This window comes from Phyllostomus hastatus, unplaced genomic scaffold (assembly GCF_019186645.2).
Source record: "Phyllostomus hastatus isolate PE091 unplaced genomic scaffold, TTU_PhHast_1.1 phas_contig_36, whole genome shotgun sequence".
NCBI lineage: Eukaryota > Metazoa > Chordata > Mammalia > Chiroptera > Phyllostomidae > Phyllostomus > Phyllostomus hastatus.
The window spans coordinates 3,740,409-3,758,454 of record NW_025333862.1 but is presented as its reverse complement, the minus strand read 5'-3'; the positions used below and the strand labels follow the sequence as shown (position 1 = coordinate 3,758,454).

General features: G+C 42.9%; 1 protein-coding gene across 5 annotated transcripts in view; it reads right to left on the bottom strand.

The window, feature by feature from the left end:
• ATP2B4 (ATPase plasma membrane Ca2+ transporting 4) overlaps window positions 1-18,046 on the bottom strand; it is a 100,243-nt gene that overhangs the window by 6,424 nt on the left and 75,773 nt on the right. For 2 of the 5 annotated variants that reach the window (XM_045841322.1, XM_045841321.1), the window contains 6 exons: window positions 11,117-11,308; window positions 10,452-10,665; window positions 9,706-9,917; window positions 8,679-8,786; window positions 6,656-6,832; window positions 3,165-3,345 (listed from right to left, as the gene is read on the bottom strand). In XM_045841322.1, coding sequence (XP_045697278.1) covers window positions 3,165-3,345; window positions 6,656-6,832; window positions 8,679-8,786; window positions 9,706-9,917; window positions 10,452-10,665; window positions 11,117-11,308 — 1,084 coding nt within the window. The remainder of the gene's footprint in view (window positions 1-3,164; window positions 3,346-6,655; window positions 6,833-8,678; window positions 8,787-9,705; window positions 9,918-10,451; window positions 10,666-11,116; window positions 11,309-18,046) is intronic. The other 3 variants (XM_045841320.1, XM_045841319.1, XM_045841324.1) reach the window with 2 other exon arrangements.

Sequence of the window (18,046 nt, the reverse complement as noted above, 5' to 3'; positions counted from 1 at the left end):
GGCTTCATCTGGTCTTCAGGAAGTCCTAAGTTTTAACTCATCTACACCAAACTTAGAGCAAGGCAACTTGGTTTAAGTAAACCCAAATTCAATGCCTTCTCTCTTGGCCCTGGTCAAGAGATGGGTTCAAAGCCATACCATCCCCAGCAGGAGTGATAACATAGCTTATACTTTTTCACCTTCTTTTGAGATCTCAAAATTTCTAACAAGTGCTGCAGGTGAACAGGTACATTTATAACACCAGTTGATCATCTTTGATATCAATGATTTTAAAAGTTCCTGCTTCTATTGTTTTAAGCATTGAATACTTTATAAAAACAATGATATGAAGTTCAATATAGAAAACAGATTTTTAAAAACTGGGGTTGTAGTGGGGGTCTGGAGCCCTGTTCACTGGCTTTTCCTCTAACCTAGAGGAAAAGTTGGGGTGATCATAACACTGTTACAGGTAAACAATAAGGGAGATAAAAGTGAATTGGTGATGGGTCGATGGAAAAAAATAGGGAAAATTTCTTCTTTAGGGGAGCAAGCAACGGCCATCTGGCTCGACTGCAGGACTTCTGGAATCTAAAGGGAAACCAGTTACCTGCAAGGGAAGTTCAAGTGAAGTGGAGTCAGAAAGCTAGGGAGTACCATCTGGTGGCTTGGCAGGTGGAAAGAAAGGTGAGGGGATAGAGGGCATGGGGTTGTGCCAGAATGCTCCTCAAGTTCAACACTGGCCTCAGAGAGTATATGACACATGCCGATAAACAAGCACAAACACACCATCACCAGTCCAGCCCAGGTTCTCTTCCCTTCCTGATGCATGCTGCGTGGTACATGAGCGGTGTATGGGAAACAAGACACAGCTAGTGAGGTGGGTGCTGTGAAAGCTTTAGTCTCTCTCCACTCAGCTAATCCGCCCTTCCTTCCCTGCTCATCATCTCTGAATGACAACCCTGGGGAATGTCTCTTCTGCAGCCCCAGGTCTACTGGTGAAGTGGCTGATTAAAGGGCAAATCTTCCTCATGACTCAGGATCCCCAACAGGCTAGACCTTGGGTTAGGCATGAGTGCAAAGGGCCACTCTCTGTAGCTTAATGAGTGGGCAGATGAAGACTCCATTTCCTCAGCTGGTATTCTGTAATTTTCTGCTTGCTTTTCAGAAACCAGGGGAAGAAAAGAGATAAGGGCTTTCCTATAGAGGGAAATGTTAGAGATTTACCTACTGAAGGTTAGATAAATAATTGAATTCATTTGGAGATCTGAAATGAGAAAGGAGGTTTTAAAATGTATGGATATTAACTTCTAGGACCTCCAAGGAAGAAGGAGCTGGAGAATGAGCAGGTATGGTCTGTCTCCCCTGACCAATTTTCAGTCTTGATGGTGTGCAGCACGCCCTCTACCAACAACTCTGCAAGAGCTCAGTGGGCTGTCTTCTGCTTAGTGCCTTCCACCTGCAAATCACTGAGATATCTGACACTAACCCTTCCTAACATAAAGGCAGGATTAAAAAAAAGAACGCAAATTAGTTAGAAGAACATGGCAAAAGTTGAAGAAAATGGAAATAAGAGAGAAATATGGGAGCATTAGAGCTAAAGGCTCTTAGATATTTGCAGGGTAAGACATTTAGTTCTTTGACTGCCTTTGTGCCTAAACTAATATATATCTATATAAATATCCTCAATACCTCACATGAGAACACTTGCAGTTAGTTAAAAAGACAACAAATAATCTAAGCCTGGTCAACCAATGCAGCTCACAGCCATGTGAACTCCTGACAGTGCAACTGTTCTTTCTTCACCCCCCATCCCTGGGCTGGAAGAGGGGCTTGGGCGGGAGAGAGAGACAAACACTCAGAAATTTAAGCCAACAGTATACTTAATACAGAGCGATTCCTTTCCCACCAAATACTGTAATGGCACTATCAGCAAACAGACTTCTCTCTCCTCTCTGTATCCCATTTGGAAAAGGTAAAATGACCAGGAATAGGAAGCCATAAGCATTAACAAGAATCCAATAATCTACTAATGGGAACAGCAGATCTCAGGCTGAGTGTAGACAGAGTTCCAATGGACAGGCTGGCTGAAAAAGGGGTTCCTAGAATTTTGTGTGCAAAATAAGATATGAAGGGTTTGCTACTGGTGAGGCAATGGTTTTCAAACTTCCTGCTTCTATTTTTCTATTTTATCCCTAAAGGAAAGGAGAAGCAAGAAAAAAGAATTAACTTATTTTTTAGAGAGAAGGGAAGGGAGGGAGAAAGAGAGGGAGAGAAACATCAATCAGTTGCCTCTTGCACGTCACCAACTAGGGACCTGGCCTGCAACCCAGGGATGTGCCCTGACTGGGAATTGAACTAGCAACCTTTTGGTCCACAGGCTGAGGCTGGTCCTTAACCCACTAAGCCACACCAGCCAGGGTGAAAAATAAGTTACTGTGATCTTTTTATATATTTCTCCTACCCAGATGTGAATTAATTGACTCTTAAACTAGAATTTGGTTTAAAGTCCCTGAAAAATAAAACAACAGGGCTACATAGCCCTGTGCATTTGAGTTGAATACTTTTGTTTCTTCATATTCAGCTATAACTATTATGCCAATACTGCCAGCTAAAAATAGAGCAGTCACCAAAAGGACTATTATTAGTGGTCAAGTTCGATACTGGCTCAATTATGAAAGGTCAACTGGTAAAAAAATAAAACAAAACATGGGAACAATAGCTTCCTTCATACCTTTCTTGGGAGATCTCAATCTTGCCCCGAAATGAAGAGAGTTTCTGTATTTCCATTTGGCTTAACCTTACATCTAGCTTAAGGAGCAGGAGAGGAGAGAAACAACAACATATCCAAACAAAGCAAAAAACAAAAAAAAAAAGTAGAACAAAACAAAAACTCAAGGAAGAAACAAGTAATGCAACGGAACAATTAGAAAACAGGTCTTTAAAATAGTATGATTTAATAGCTTTTCAACATTATAAATACATAAATAAATAAATAAAATAAAACAAAATAAAATGGCACGTAGCCTAATTTTGGAGTGGGCTTTTTGTCCCATTTTTCTTCCCTGAAGTCAAAGATCAAAGGGAAAACCGAAAGGAAAAGATAACCATGGTTGAGTACAGTGGATGCCACATGCTTTCTTGTGGTCATTATAGCAAATCATGCATCATAATAGACCATCACTCACTGCCCAGAGTAGGAGATGGAACAGCAGCAGCAACAGAAGTGGTGGGGGGAGATTTGACTGGTGCAACTGTTACATAGGATGAGCTAGGAACATGTTTTACATCATGGTGTTGACCCATGGTCTGTCGCTTTAGGACTCCCTGAAAAGAGGCTCCAGTCTGGAATGTGTTAATTACGTCGATCTGCAAAGAATCAGAGAGTGAAATAGCTTTGTTCCACAGTCAGAGAGAGGTGAAGAAAGAAGAAGGGAAAGTCCTAGGGGGTTTGGAAAGGGGAAAGGAAGGAGCTGGGAAAAGGGGACAGGAGGTGGAAAGCCAGAGAGATTCCCTCACACACAAAGCACTGGTAAGGAACAGGGGGAAACGTGTCCATCGTACATCACACTTCATTTAAGAAACAATTGGCCACAGAGTCCAAATACCCAGCTAGAATCCAGTCTGCTCTACCCTTTCAGTGGATGGAGGTCATTTTAGGTGTGCTAGTGCCCCAAACTATCTAAACTTTAATAGGACTTCCACATCCTATGATGCCTCGCAGATAGTGCATGCAACTTAAGATAGAAGGTAAAGTATATATTACTAAATTTTGAGGCCCAGGAACCTCTAACACTAATTAAATCAGCTACCTGATTTTTACATTTTTTTTCAGGAAAATAACTCATGTGTTTAAAGCAAAAACAGAGGCATGTAGTAGCCCATACATAGGTGACCACAGTGTAAAGGTTCCTAACCACAAATTGCTGGGCTCACCCTCTTCTGGGTTTCTTCTCTGAGACATTCTCTCCTTGGGATGAGGTGGACAGGGACCTAGAATGGAGCTCAGGGATCCAATGGCCAGGCTCCTAAGAGAGAATGCCACTAGCTGCATTAATGCATTGGAGATCTGGAAATGTCTGGCAGAAATGCTGACAATAGCTCAGCAGTCAGACTGAGGAGGGGCAGAAAGAGTTGACAGTTGGTGGGTGGTGACCAGCATCCATTCTAGCCCTGCACAGTGGTCTCTGGTCTCCAGGGCCCTCCTCCTCTGAGCCTGAGGTCATTCATGCCATTTGTCTTCCAAAAATGGTCTGGGTGCGGGGCCTCCTCAGTCAAACCTACCACCTTGATCCCTGACCCTTAAGTAACAAGGAGGGAGTCAAGGAATTCCTTTATCCTTCAGAATCTGATTGAATCATCTTGAAAATGCCCACATGCTTAATAGCAATGGGCAATCTCCCAGGAATGCAGGGAAGGTGCTAATTCCACTCATCTGACTTCATTTCCCCAGGAGAGAAGGTGGGAAAGCAGGCACCTTGTGAGCCACTTATTCTTACTTATAAAGCTTCCCAAGAAGCCATGAAATGTTTAGAAATAGTTTCTGGATTCTGAGCTAAAACACTACCCCTCATCACATTATACAGTTTTCAGGTCCAAGGGACAGAGGAAACTAATCCTGTAGGAGGAAAGGGTTTGCATGTCGGGTGGGTTCAGACACATGGAAGAAAGAGCTGTAGAGATATCTTCCTCAGTGCTTATTAGGGTTATGAGGTCTCAACTTCCACAGTGAAACTGGATCCCGGGCTCACCTTCCCAAGATTCTAGCACTTGTTTCCCAAACTTCTGCTTTCTAGTGCTTTTAGCTCTTCCCAACTAAAGAGACCAGGACCAGGAGATTGCTTGGCAACATCTCCCACCCTAAGTGTTGCGATGAGAATGACAATAAAGATCAGGAATCAGATAGCAGGGGATTTTGTTAGGACACTGCTGAGGCTGAAGAGTTTTGCCAGGACAGAGCTTCAGGTGTCTGGGTGCAGGTTGGCAGTCAGCCTGGTCTGCTTACAGAGTCAGGTACATTCTGCAATGGCACGGATTTAGTTATTGTGGCATCTTTAACAGGTTGCCTTTGTGGCCTAAGTTCAGGGCTTTAAGGTCATTCTGGCCCAAATACCTCATCTTCCAAGAAGGAAAGGTAGTACTTTTAAAGCTATGTTGGCAATGAAACTACATAGTCGAGGGAGTGAAAATTGGTAGTGGAGGAGAAGGAAGATCCATGAATCTCAAGCCCCCAGGATAGAAGATTGGCTGGGAGCTAGGAGACACTGGCATGAGGGAGTCCTGTCTGGGAAAGAAATCATGTAGTAGAAGAGGGGGCAGAGGATCCTAAAGGGAAGAAAAGAAGACAGGTTATTTTGAAAACAGCAGACCTGAAGGAAAGCACTGGGACCTTAGTGACAGGAGCCAAAGGTGCCCGGTTCTCTGGGCACATGAGGCCATTGCTGGACGGGCTCAGCAGGCTGCAGAGTAGGGGGAGGCGGGGAGGTATTAGAGGAATTGTATGGGGGCAGGTTGGGGGGTTGGCTCTGGATGTCCTGAGGCAGTATTTACAGGTCCTAGGGAACTTCCTCTCTGGCAGGAGGAACATGAGAGAGGGGAAAGGAGTTCCAGTGTCTTCCTACCTGGCCCCTCTTTCCCACTTCCATCTGTTGTCTGGACTATGGGAAGCAAGGGCTCAGCAGGCATTTAGTTTAGAATACCCAATGCATCTCTCTTCTCTTTGCACTAAGGAGAGGAGATGGGCTTGACTAGCGAACTTTCTAAATATCTGCAAGGCTAATTTGAGAGTGAAACTTATTTCCGGATCTTTAGCCAGTCAGTACAGAGGCCTGTTCTCTGGACAGCACCCTTCAGATCTTGGGAATTAAAGTTTCTTGAGGTGGGGAATTTCAGGACTAACACGATAGAGGTATATGGGGCAAAAACAGGGAGAGGGATAGGATTCTCAATGGCTAGAGCAGCCCATTCACCCAGGAGAAGGTAGATACAGTTGCACGGAAAGAGGGGAAACTACAGGTAGGGGATGTAACAGCATCAGGAGCAGCTTCTCTCCCATTTCAGAAATTGCAAGAAAAAAAAAGTTTGAAGAAATTAGAGCTTCCTTTTTGGGAAGCAAGTCTGAATCCTGCAAAAGACACTCAAGCATCGAGAGACTATTGTCATTTATACATCCTTAGCCATTGGATTCCCCACCATGATCTTAAATTTCAAGTGGGGAAGATGTAAAAGGTTAAGTTTCTTTTACAAAGATACTCCCAGCTAACATCTACATTACCCTAACGCAGCTTGAGATTGTCCATTAAGTGTCTGCTGGGCAACTGGCATAGTGATATTATCTAACTCCTTCTTTCTGGAGGGTAGGGAAAGACTCTGAACTTTTCCTACTCTGGGTTAGGTCTAGTGCTTATAAGACACCTCATGCAGGGAGCTTGCAATGGGCTTTAGTACCAACCCAAAGCTAAACGACTATGCTCTAGACCCTATAACTATGCTCCTCTCAGAGGGGCTCACGCAACTGCCTCTGCCCCGTATGTCCTCAAGCTAGGGAACTGGGGCTGCCCATTAGTAGCAGGCCTTGGAGGGAAGAGATGTTGGCCACCAAGAGCTGCTGCCCTCCCCAAACTTCCCAAAATGGGGAGATTTCTTCTCCCACAATAAGGCTGGGCTACTATCTGAGTACCTGAGTCTGGATACGGTTCAGGCCCCGGAACCAGAGGATCTGGCCTCGGCGTAGCTCCATCTCTGCATGGTCAATCTCGTCTAGCCCTTCTGCATCCTTGGTGATCTCCTCTTTGGTAATGCCATGCCCAGCCTCCTTCAGGAACTTCAGGGATTGGGTAGGTATTGTGGAGATTATCTGAGAACAGGTACAACAAAAGGGAAACACCAGAATGAGGGTGAGAAGAGCTGTCATTCAACTTACATGGGTCAGGATCTTTGGCCTGTGACCCATCCCACTGGAGGAATAGCGGGAGAAGCAGGAGTTCATTCAAGCATCATTCACCAAGGGCCAGGACCCCAAGAAGGTTTTCTGTATGTATGGACATCCAAAGAGGACTTGTATTCTAGTATTCAACCAGTCATCTGCCTAGTTATGCTTCATTCTCTTCCTTCCCATTTTGCCATATGTCCTTTCAGAGAAGAACTCTGATGCATGGTACATAGTAGGAAGGGGTAGAGACAAGGTTGAGGGGGAAAGCACATCTGGGGATAGGATGGTCACATTACATGTGTTTGAGTAAGGGGAAGAAACAGTGTTGGAAAAGAATGAGCCTCTTTTTAGTTACTACATGCAAGGCAATTCCTGTGTTATAAAACTGTATTGAAAGGATATTAAAAGTCTTTTTGGGCTTGTGGTGAGGAAGTAAGTGGGACAGGCCATGGGAGAAAGGACATATGAGTATTACCAGAAGCCATGGAGCAGTAGGGTAGGCTTGCAATTCAAAATAAATTACTCGGTGAGCTCATCACTTGTTAATCAGCTCTGCTTTACACACAAGGAGGAGCAGACAGGGCTCAGATGGGAAAGGGGCTGTGCGGGTGGTCCAACATGGACCCAAGTGTTTTGAAATAGGAAGAATGTCAAAGTTGTGCTTTCACGTGTTGGAAGGAGCTACTGTGATATAGAAGGAAGGCTGTCTGTCACTTCTCATCAAGGCTACATAGTCACATGTGAGACTAGACTCAGAGGAGAGTTTCAAACAGTAGATGAAACAACCAAGCATCACCCTACGGTAAGCTGGTTTAGGGACCCACTGGTAAACAAACTTCAGCAAGCAGAACAGGGGGGAGGGACTTGGGTTAGTAAGTGGGACAGTACTTAATTAGGGAGGTACAAAAGAAACAACTAGCAGGTCTCTGGGGGAATGTCTGTAGCCCTGGGGAGGAACCTTCAGGGTCACTTAGAGCAAAGCAGGGGACTTGCAAAGTGGTACTGGGAAAGGAGTGAAACTCTTACCAGACCTGGGATATTACTATAATATTAACAGCTAACATTTATTTGAGTACTTACTGGTAGCAGATATTGTTCTAAGTCATTTCTGTACAGTAACTGATTTGCTGATTGACAACAATTAATAATGACCCAGTTATCCTAAGTTGAGGAGACTAAGGCACAGAGTGGTTAAGAAACTTGTTTGAAGTTCACCTTGTAAAAAGGAGAGCTGGAATTCAAACTCAGGCAGGCAATCCAACACCCATGCTCTGAGCCATGTGCTATACTGCTTTTCTAGAGATCTTGTGACCCTGGATTTAGGTGAGAGTCAGGCATTCAACCCAGGGAAGGCCGTGGTGAGAAACAGAAGAGGCAGGGAAGTCCTCAGCTGTATCAGCAGAGTAGCCAGGGCCCAGAATGCAGTTTCTTTAGAATGAAGACATACCATACACTTTGTAAACTCTTCTACCTCTAAGATCTTTATTTTATTATTATTATTATATTATTATATTATTATTTTAAGCAAAATTTCATTGAAAATTTCCATTCCCATCTCAGAGAAGCTAAGGGATTTGCTTGCTTCCAGGCCTGATTAGAGAAGAAATCTGAAGCCTCTAAAATGGTGGGCTTTGATCATTCTACCCCGGGATCCTACATGATGGAAAACTCTTAAAAACCTGAGGGGTGGGGAGGAAAGGAGAAGAGGTCTGCAGGCAGTGCGAATGCAGGTGGAGGGTGGGCCACACCTTCCCCCAGAGTGGTTACTCACCTGGCCCCACAGCAGTTCTCCAATACCAATGAAGAGACACCAAAACCACTGGGACACGGTGAGCCTCGTACAACTGAAGGGTTTACCCCCAAATTCCACGATGAAAATCTAGAACAGAGAAGGGGTAGCCTGCTGTTAGAAAGGTGAGTAATAGGTAGGTAGCCCTCCAGCCAAGGCCATCAGAGCCACATAACCCCTTACCCAAGGATCCTTGTGGTCTAAGTCCTGACGTGCTTGTTGGGAAAGGAGAAAGAAAAAATCCGGAAGGAGAAAAGGGGAGACAGACACAAACAGTCTTTAAGCACTCTGACAGGGAGACAGACAGTTACTATGAAAATCAGTGTATTAATGTAAGAGCTGGAGGAGCAGGGGGAGCTAGAGGCTTCTTGTGAATAAAGCCAGTGGGGACAAAGATTAGGCACAGTGATGGAGAAGAGGAACTGAGGATGGGGGCAATAAGAGGGATATCAGCTGAGGGGTGAGGCAGGAGCTCATTTGTTATAGGGTGAGCTCACAATCTCTTGTATCTACACAGGTTTAAGTGTACCTCTGACCAGGGCAGGAAAGAAGGGCCCAATCCTCTTACCACCAGGGCAGCGACTCTCTTGACCCCAGTCCCTATGGAGCCCAAGCCAGGTTCATCTGTCAAGCACATGTGGACCCTCCCATCTCTTCTCTTTCTCTCAGAACTGCACAGCATTTTCTCCCAAGACAGACCATATAGCACGTGCGTGCACACGTAATGCCTGCTCACAGGAGGTGTGGAAAGGGGACTGAAGACAGTGACCCTCCTCGTGGTCACTTTGAGAGGTTTCTGTGTTTAGAAAGATAATGAGAGGATTCCACAAGTCTCATTTTATTCGCTACTGACATGTGCCTTGTACTGGAGCACTTGACCCAGAAGTTCCACTGCCCGATTCCCCATGACTTCCTCACTCCTTTTCCTAGGTACTTAGGAAACCCTGGCTGCCAGTTTCTGACCTGTATCACACCAGACTTCCTACCCCAGCTCAAGCTAGAATCTCACCTGGCTGATGAATGTGCCCAAAACCACACAACAAAAGATGAGGTTGCGTAAGATGCCTGAAAAGACATTCCTCTCTCCGTGGATCTTGCGTGAGTTGATTTCATTGAAGAGCTGCATCAGCACAAAAGTGTTGAAAATAATGGTGTAGTGCTGGCTGGGTGGGGAATGTAGAGGTGCATTCCTCCCACTATCAATGTCAAAGAATTTCTCACCTGGTGGAGAAAGGGGAAGCACCGGAAGGTAAGTGTGATCTCAAGGAGCACTCAAGTTGAGTCAGAACACATTGTTGTGGCCACACTGGCCGCTGATGGTTGGTGTCCATTCAAATTGGTCAGTACCTGAGCTATGCTAATTATTAAATATTTTAAATGTTAGCCCCGAGCTCAACATATCTGACCCTCTCAGTTTGCTCCATTGCTATGTGCTTTCCTGTAGTGCAGCATGGTGGTAAAACTACGTGCATCAGAGTCAGGCAGACATAGGTTTGAATCTCAGTGTCACTATTACATCACCCCAGCTTTCATTTTATAATCAATAAGAACTGAAATTCTTAACAGAAGTACATAACCTAGCATAGCAGGCCCTGCAGTGAGAATAGAGGGCATAGTCAGGGAGTGAAGCTGCTGTTCCTACTAGTCTTGAGCTTAGCTTGCTCCCTTCCTGCCTTCTGTCCTTTGGCCATTCTCTGTCCCATCACCATTCAGCACCCCAGCCACCACCTGACCCAATCCCCACCCTCAGCTCACCGGCAAAGACAAGGAAAAAGATGACTGTGAGCTGATAGACTGCATGGCCCAAGATGTTCTTCATCATAGTCCGTGAGATCAGAGGCTTATTTCGGCCATAGGGACGACGCTTTAATAGAGACTCTGTGGGAGGCTCTGTGGCCAAGGCCAATGAGGCAAACGTGTCCATGATTAGATTAACCCACAGCATCTGCACAGCTTTCAATGGGGAGTCCTGGTGGGAAGAAGAACCCGTCTTTTCAGCTTTCCTTGGAAACCACCTCACCTCACTCATCAGCCTCACCCTTGTCCTCAAGATGGCATAGTTTCTGTTATCCATCTAGATTTTGGTACTGGCCACTTATTAGCTGAGTGACCTTGAGAAAGATACTTAACTTCTTTGAACCTTGGGTTCCTCACTTGTAAAATGAGGATAATACATATGCTGCAAGGTTGTTTTTGAGGAACAGAGGTAATACATGTGAAGTGCTCATCACAGTGGCGGAGATATCAGTGCTAAATTAAACGTATAAAGAGAGTGGATCTAGTAGAGCTAACTCCTGCCCCAAGAGCACTGGGAAACTGTCCTTACTCCTCAGTAGACATACTATTGCCCATTCTCCACATTTCTTAGCCCTTGCCTTATCTCTTCCATTTCAGCCCCTCTCCATGCACAATCCCTTCACCTGAGTGATGCAGGCTCCGGTGAAGGCCACGATCACTGCCACCACATTGACCGTGAGCTGGAATTGCAGGAACTTGGAGATGCTGTCATAGACATTTCGTCCCCACATCACTGCCTTCACAATGCTGGTAAAGTTGTCATCTGTTAGGATGATGTCTGATGCCTCCTTGGCCACATCTGTGCCTGCAATACCCTGAGGTAGGAAGGGGAAGGAAACAGGAACTGGATAAAGTAGAGTTTCCCAGCATTCTGAACTGAGATGCCATCTGTTGACCTCCAAGAAGCTTCCAAACTAGGTTGAACACTAGAGGGCTCACTAACCACACAAATACTGAAGACTAAACCATGTATTTTAAGTTATTTTCTTTCCCAAAGAAAATGAAGGGAAAATGTATCCTTGTCATTTTACAGAAAAGAGGGCTGTGGCTTCATGCTACCACCTTACCCTTGAACCCAGACTGCAAATTACAGTTATGTTTGATACTCCTTTCTCTCTTCCCTCCTATATTACAACCTTAGAAACAAATTAAAAGATAGGGAATAAGTCCTATCTATTCTACCTCCAAAATTTTTTTTAAGATTTAATTTTATTTATTTTTAGAGAGAGAGAGAGAGAGAGAAACACCAATGTGGGGTTGCTGGGGGTCATAGCCTGCAACCCAGGGATGTGCCCTGACTGGGAATCGAACCTGCGACACTTTGGTTCATAGCCCGCACTCAATCCACTGAGCTATACCAGCCAGGGATTCTACCTCCAAATTTTAAAACTTTGTTTGCCACTGCCAGTATCTCATTTAAGTCCTCGTTTCCCCCAACTTTAAGTAGGAGAAGTAGCCTGGTGGCACATCTCGGAAGTATGATCCTTGTCCAAAATCTTGCCACTGGGAAACTACTGAAGGATTCTGAATACACATGTCAGGGGTTGAAATCCGTGCTTTGGAAACAGTGAACTTGCTGGTCCGGCAGTCAGAGCCCTCAATAAGTGTACCTGGATTCATTTTCCAACCTGCTCTCATATAGCTTTCTGCTCAATACCCATTGGTTTATTCACAATTCCCAGAATCTCTCATTCACTTTTAGAGCCTAGATTTCTACTAACACCATTTCCCCAAGTCTGGAACATCCTGTTTACCATCTACTTAAATCCTACCTATCCGTAATGTTCTATTCAATTAAGCTCTACTCGCTTTGCAAAGCTGTCCCTAACATCCTCAGCCCATATTTCTATTCCATGTCTTGGGCTTCTGTAACCCACGAGGGAGCTTATTTGTTAATTTGGCTTGCATTAGTATAGTACTGTTTCTCTTTACCTCGTAGTACTACTTTCCTATCCAGATAGCACTAAATATTTGTTAGACTATATGATTCAGTTGCCCCATCAAAAAGTTCTCCAATACATTCAAATATGCTGTATTGTGCACTGTAAAAAAAGGAGGAAAAGAAAGGAGAATATCTCTGTACACTACTACCATGAAATAATCTCCAAGTTATGTAAAGTGAAGAAAACAAGATGGAAAAAAGAGTGCGTAGTATGTGTATAGATAAGAATAGACAGACTATAGATAAGTATCACTTATCTAAGAGGTGAGATATAAATATATTACTTATTTAATTTATTTTATAGGAGCAAACAGAAGGGTAAACCAAAAAGTAAAGAACTAAGTTACCTGTGGGGTTATAAGGGAGGCAACAGAGTGGAGGTGATAGGAATAGAAGCTAGATTTCTATGAATGAATCTTGTTATCTATATTTGGCTTTAGAGCTATATAACTACTTTATACAAGTATAAAAAAATTGAGTTTAAAAAGCAATCTCTAAATTGGAAAGCAACATGACATAAGTGAACTGGTGTAACCAGTTGGTAGCACAAACACACAAAGAAAAGTCCCAAATGACTTTTTAAAAACACAGTAAGTTGATGGCACATCCTTAGTAGAATATACCTGTGGGGCAAAACTACAAAAAAACCTTTTAACTGTTTTTAGTAGAATAATAGTATTATTGTTGCTCTTTTGAGACTATTATATATGTTTTAGCAAATGAAGCAAATAATTATGTTAATGTCCTTAGGAATAAAAATTTTCAGCTTAAGAGATATAAATATTAAATCAGGGAAGTTAAAATTAGGAAGTTAAAGTTCTAGAACTCTAAATTTGAATTGCAAATACCAATATGAATTCATGAAGAATTTTATTTTATTTTTAAAGGTTTATTCAGGTTTTTTTTTTTTGAGAGAGAGGAAGGGAGGAAGAAAGAGAGGGAGAGAAACATCCATGTGAGAGAGAAACTCTGATCAGCTGTCTCCTGCATGCACCCCGACTGGGGACCAAACCCACAACCAAGACATGTGCCCTGATTGGGAGTTGAACTGGCAACCTTTCACTTTACAGGATGATGCCCAACCAAATGAGCCACACTGGTCAGGGCAAAGTATTTTATTTTAAAACACAGAAACACAAAAGAAACATGTGAGACATATTTCCTAGCTTTGACCAGTGATAAGGTCTAGGAACAATGATTTACTCAGTAGAATGGATCATCCCAATATTCAGATTGTGATCTCTAAATACCATTTCTCACAAAAATGAACCAAGACTCCTTTGAGAAATGGATGATTCCAGGTCTAGGTCAAGAAATATACATGATGATTCTGGAATAACTTATCATATAAGAAACCAAGGAAGCTTATTAGAGACAGCTGAGTTTGTATCAAATGAATTTAGCAGGGCTCTGGTCCAGCCAAGATGGAGGTGTAGGTAGGTAAACTTTGCCTCCTTGTACAACCAAAAAAAGGACAACAACAAATTTAAAAACAAAAAGTACCAGCACTGCCAGAAAATCAAACTGTATGGAAGTCCGACAACCAAGGAGTTAAAAAAGAAACATTCATTCAGACCCATAGGAAGGGCAGAGACAGACAGCCGAGTAGGCAGGATGCACCGCAAGGTGGAGGAGCGGGACGGGCAAGGCTGCTGGCCGGTGGTCCCATATTCGTGTGCAGATAAACTGACAGGAACAACTGGGGAGCGAGACAGACTGCACAACTCAGGGTTCCAATGTGGGGAAATAAAGCCTTAAAACCTCTGATTGTAAAAACCTGTATGGGTTGCAGTGGCAGGAGAAACTCCCAGCCTCACAATAGAGTTCATTGGAGAGACTCACAAGGTCCTAGAATGTACACAAAACCACCCACCTAGGAATCAGCATCAGAAAGGCCCAATTTGCTTGTAGGTAGGGGGGAAGTGACTGAAAGCCGGCTGGACTCCTCCTCGCATAAAGTGCCACAGTGCATCAACCTTGGTTTTCCTGTCCTGGTGAACACCTAAGCCTCTACCCCTTATTATGTAACAGGTGTGCTGAGACAAAGAAAAATGGCCCAAATAAGAGAACAGATCAAAACTCCAGAAAAAGAACTAAGTGATGAAGAGATAGCCAACCTATCAGATGCAGAGTTCAAAAACACTGGTAATCAGGATGCTCACAGAAATGGTTTAGTATGGTCAAACAATAGAGGAAAAAGTGAAGGCTATGCAAAGTGAAATGAAGAAAAATATACAGACAACCAATAGTGAAGGGAAAGAAACTGGGACTCAAATCAACAATTCTGAGCAGAAGAAATAAACATACAACCAGAACATAATGTAGAAACAAAAATTCAAAAAAATGGGGAGAGGCTTAGCAACCTCCGGGACAACTTCAAATGTTCCAACATGTGAATCACATGGGTGCCAGAAGAAGAAGAGGAAGAGCAAGAAATGTAAAACTTATCTGAACAAATAATGAAGGAGAAATTCCCCAATCTGGCAAAAGAAATAGACTTCCAGGAAGTCCAGGAAGTTCAGAGAGTCCCAAAGAAGTTGGACCCAAGGAAGCACACACCAAGGCACATCATAATTATATTACCCAAGATGAAAGATAAGGAAAGAATCTTAAAAGCAGCAAGACAAAAGGAGAGAGTTACCTATAAAGGAGTGCCCATTAGACTATCAGCTGATTTCTCAAAAGAAACCTTACAGGCCAGAAGGAGCTAGAAAGATGTAGTCCAAGTCATGAAAGGCAAGGACCTACATTCAAGATGACTCTATCCAGCAAAGCTATCATTTAGAATGGAAAGGCAGATATAGTGCTTCTCAGATAAGGTCAAGTTAAAAAAGTTCATAATCACTAAGCCCTTATTATATGAAAGGTTAAAGGGATTTAATCTAAGAAAAAAGAACATCAAAACTATGAATAGTAAAATGACAAAGCATGACTATCAACAACTGAATCTAAAGGACAAAAACAAAAAACAAACTAAGCAAACAACTAGAATAGGAACAGAATCACAAATACAGAGATCACATGGAGGGTTATCATTGGGAGCGGGGAGGGGAGAGGATGAGGGAAAAGGTACAAGGAATAACATAAATGGTAGGTAGAAAATAGACAGGGGGAGGTTAAGAATAGTACTGGAAATGGAGAAGCCAAAGAACTTATATGTATGACCCATGGACATGAACTAAGAAGAATGTTGGTGGGAGGGGAGGTGCAGGGCGGAGGGGAATAAAGGGGAGAAAAAAATGGGACAATGATAATAGCACAATCAATATAGTTTTAAAAAAAGAACTCAGCAGGGTTGAGGAGGCTCATTATGGCTCAATGTGAACATCAAAACAATAATATGGGCAGTGGATTGAAGCGTATCTTATATGCTTAAATTCAGAGTTCATAATAATATTTAGAAAAAAATTCATCGGTCACCTTTGGAGGATCTAAAATTCATCGGTCACCTTTTGAATTTTCAACTCAATATTTTGAAAACTGGTGAATAAAGGAAAAGAATCAAGCATTTAACCTGACCTTTCATGTAGAAACTGAACTGCAGAGTAACCAAAGAATTGATGAGGGGAGAGGACATTTCTTTTTAGAGAATATTCAAGTTAATAAGTAAAACAAAACAAAACAAAAACAAAAACCAGAACATCATTTTGTAGCCCCTACAGAGCTAGAAGCTGATTGCTTGTACAACTAATTACTAGTGTATAGGAAATTCAAGGAACAAAAGGACATGTTAAAGTACACTACAGAGCTATAATCAACAAAACCCATGCTGTGAGGTAGTCTATGTAGACAAACAATCTGGTTCCTTCAAAACTAAATAGCTAGGAAAAAAAGATGGGAGGGGACTGTGCAGAAAACAGTTAACATAGCAGGCCTGAGACTGCTATCCTTAGAAAGGTCTGTTTGTTCGGTTGGCATCTGGAAACTTGGTTCACAGAATGCTCCCAGTCAAAACTTGACTGAAATATAATTTTCGTGGTTCACTGTGCCTAGACTGTGCCCAAACAATATGGTTTCTGAACACCTGCTTTCCTTCTGGGAATCTAAAATCACAGTATGTGCCAGGCAGGAAGGACCTGTATGGGCAACCCCAGTAAATACCTTGGGTAACAAATCTCTGATGGGCTGTGTTGCCGCATTTTGGTTGCTGGGGGAGAGCATGCTCTGTGTGACCCCTTACCATGGGAGAGAACATAAAGAGGCCTGCATGTGGATCCCTCCAAGCTGTGCCGGTAAATTTCCCCCTTATTATACCCTTACTGTACCAATGTACTCAACTTTAGCCATGAGTACACCTATACTCTATGGATCCCATGAGTCCTTCTAGTGAGCCCACAAATGTCAAGGGTGGTCTTGGGGACTCAACACAGGGACCCTATGGGATCAGAGGTTCTCAAACATATCAGAATCACAGAGGTCCTATTGAAACAGACTGCTGGGCCCAACTCTAAGCTTTCTGATTCACCAGATCTGAGGTGGGGCCCAAGAGTCTGTATTTCTATAGGTTTCCAAGTATAGCTGGAAGGAAGAGTATACTTTAAGAATTACTGCTGTAGATAAAGATATTTAAGAAACATATTAAATAGTTGTACTGTATGGATCTTATTTGGACAAATTATTAAAAACCACATTTACGAAGCAACTGAGGATATGTGAACTGATTCGATGTTTGATGATACTAAGGAAGCAATTTTTTATGACATGAAGTATGAAAATTCTTTTAAATATATTTTATTGATACATATTTAACTTTCTGAGACACATACTGACATTTTTTTTGGATGAAGTGACATGATTTGTTTCAGAATAATTCAGCCTGAGATGGAGGAAATGCAGCAGTGGTGGGGGGCGGAGGGAGTGAAGGGGCAGTGAAACGAGAGTAGCCAAATGTTGATAGCTGATGCTGGGTGACAGGTACATATGGATTGATTAAACTTCTTTCTACTTTTCTATATTCTTGAAATTTCCTAGCATAAACACTGGTTGGTTTTTTTTTTTTTTTGGTTGTTAAACAGAGCACCCTAAAGACAGATTACTTCTTGAATCTCCACTGCTTAAAAATCACGAACAGTTCAATATATTGGGGAGGCTTATAGTCATAAACTACTTGAGGGTAAAGATGTACTTTGTAATCTGGGGGCTTCTACATGTCCCTGAACATCAGAATCAACAAGTGTGCCTGTTAAGACCCAAATATTTCTGGGACCCACCCCAGACATCACTGAATCAAGGTAGCCAACTGTGGAACCTTGGAATATGTGACTTTAAGTGAACTTTCCAAGTGATTCTGATGTTCCAAGCCTTGAAAATAAGAAGCAGAGTGATGAACAGTGCTGGCCACAGAGTACGTATTCCCAATGGAACATGAATTGCCTACAGTGTGCCTAGGTAGATAACATTACCATGTTCACGGGCAAATTTAAGTTGGTCTTGCTTTCCTGGGTAATGATACTTCCTGATTCCCCTGCCTGTGCTGTCTGTTTTTCATACTTGATGGTTCCCCATTTATACACATTAGCACTGACTAGGTAGGTAGGAGAGATGGAGTCAGAGAAAAGAGTACAACTTGGGATGTGAAGGTTCAGGAAGCCAGTCTGGCTTCCTGATGGAG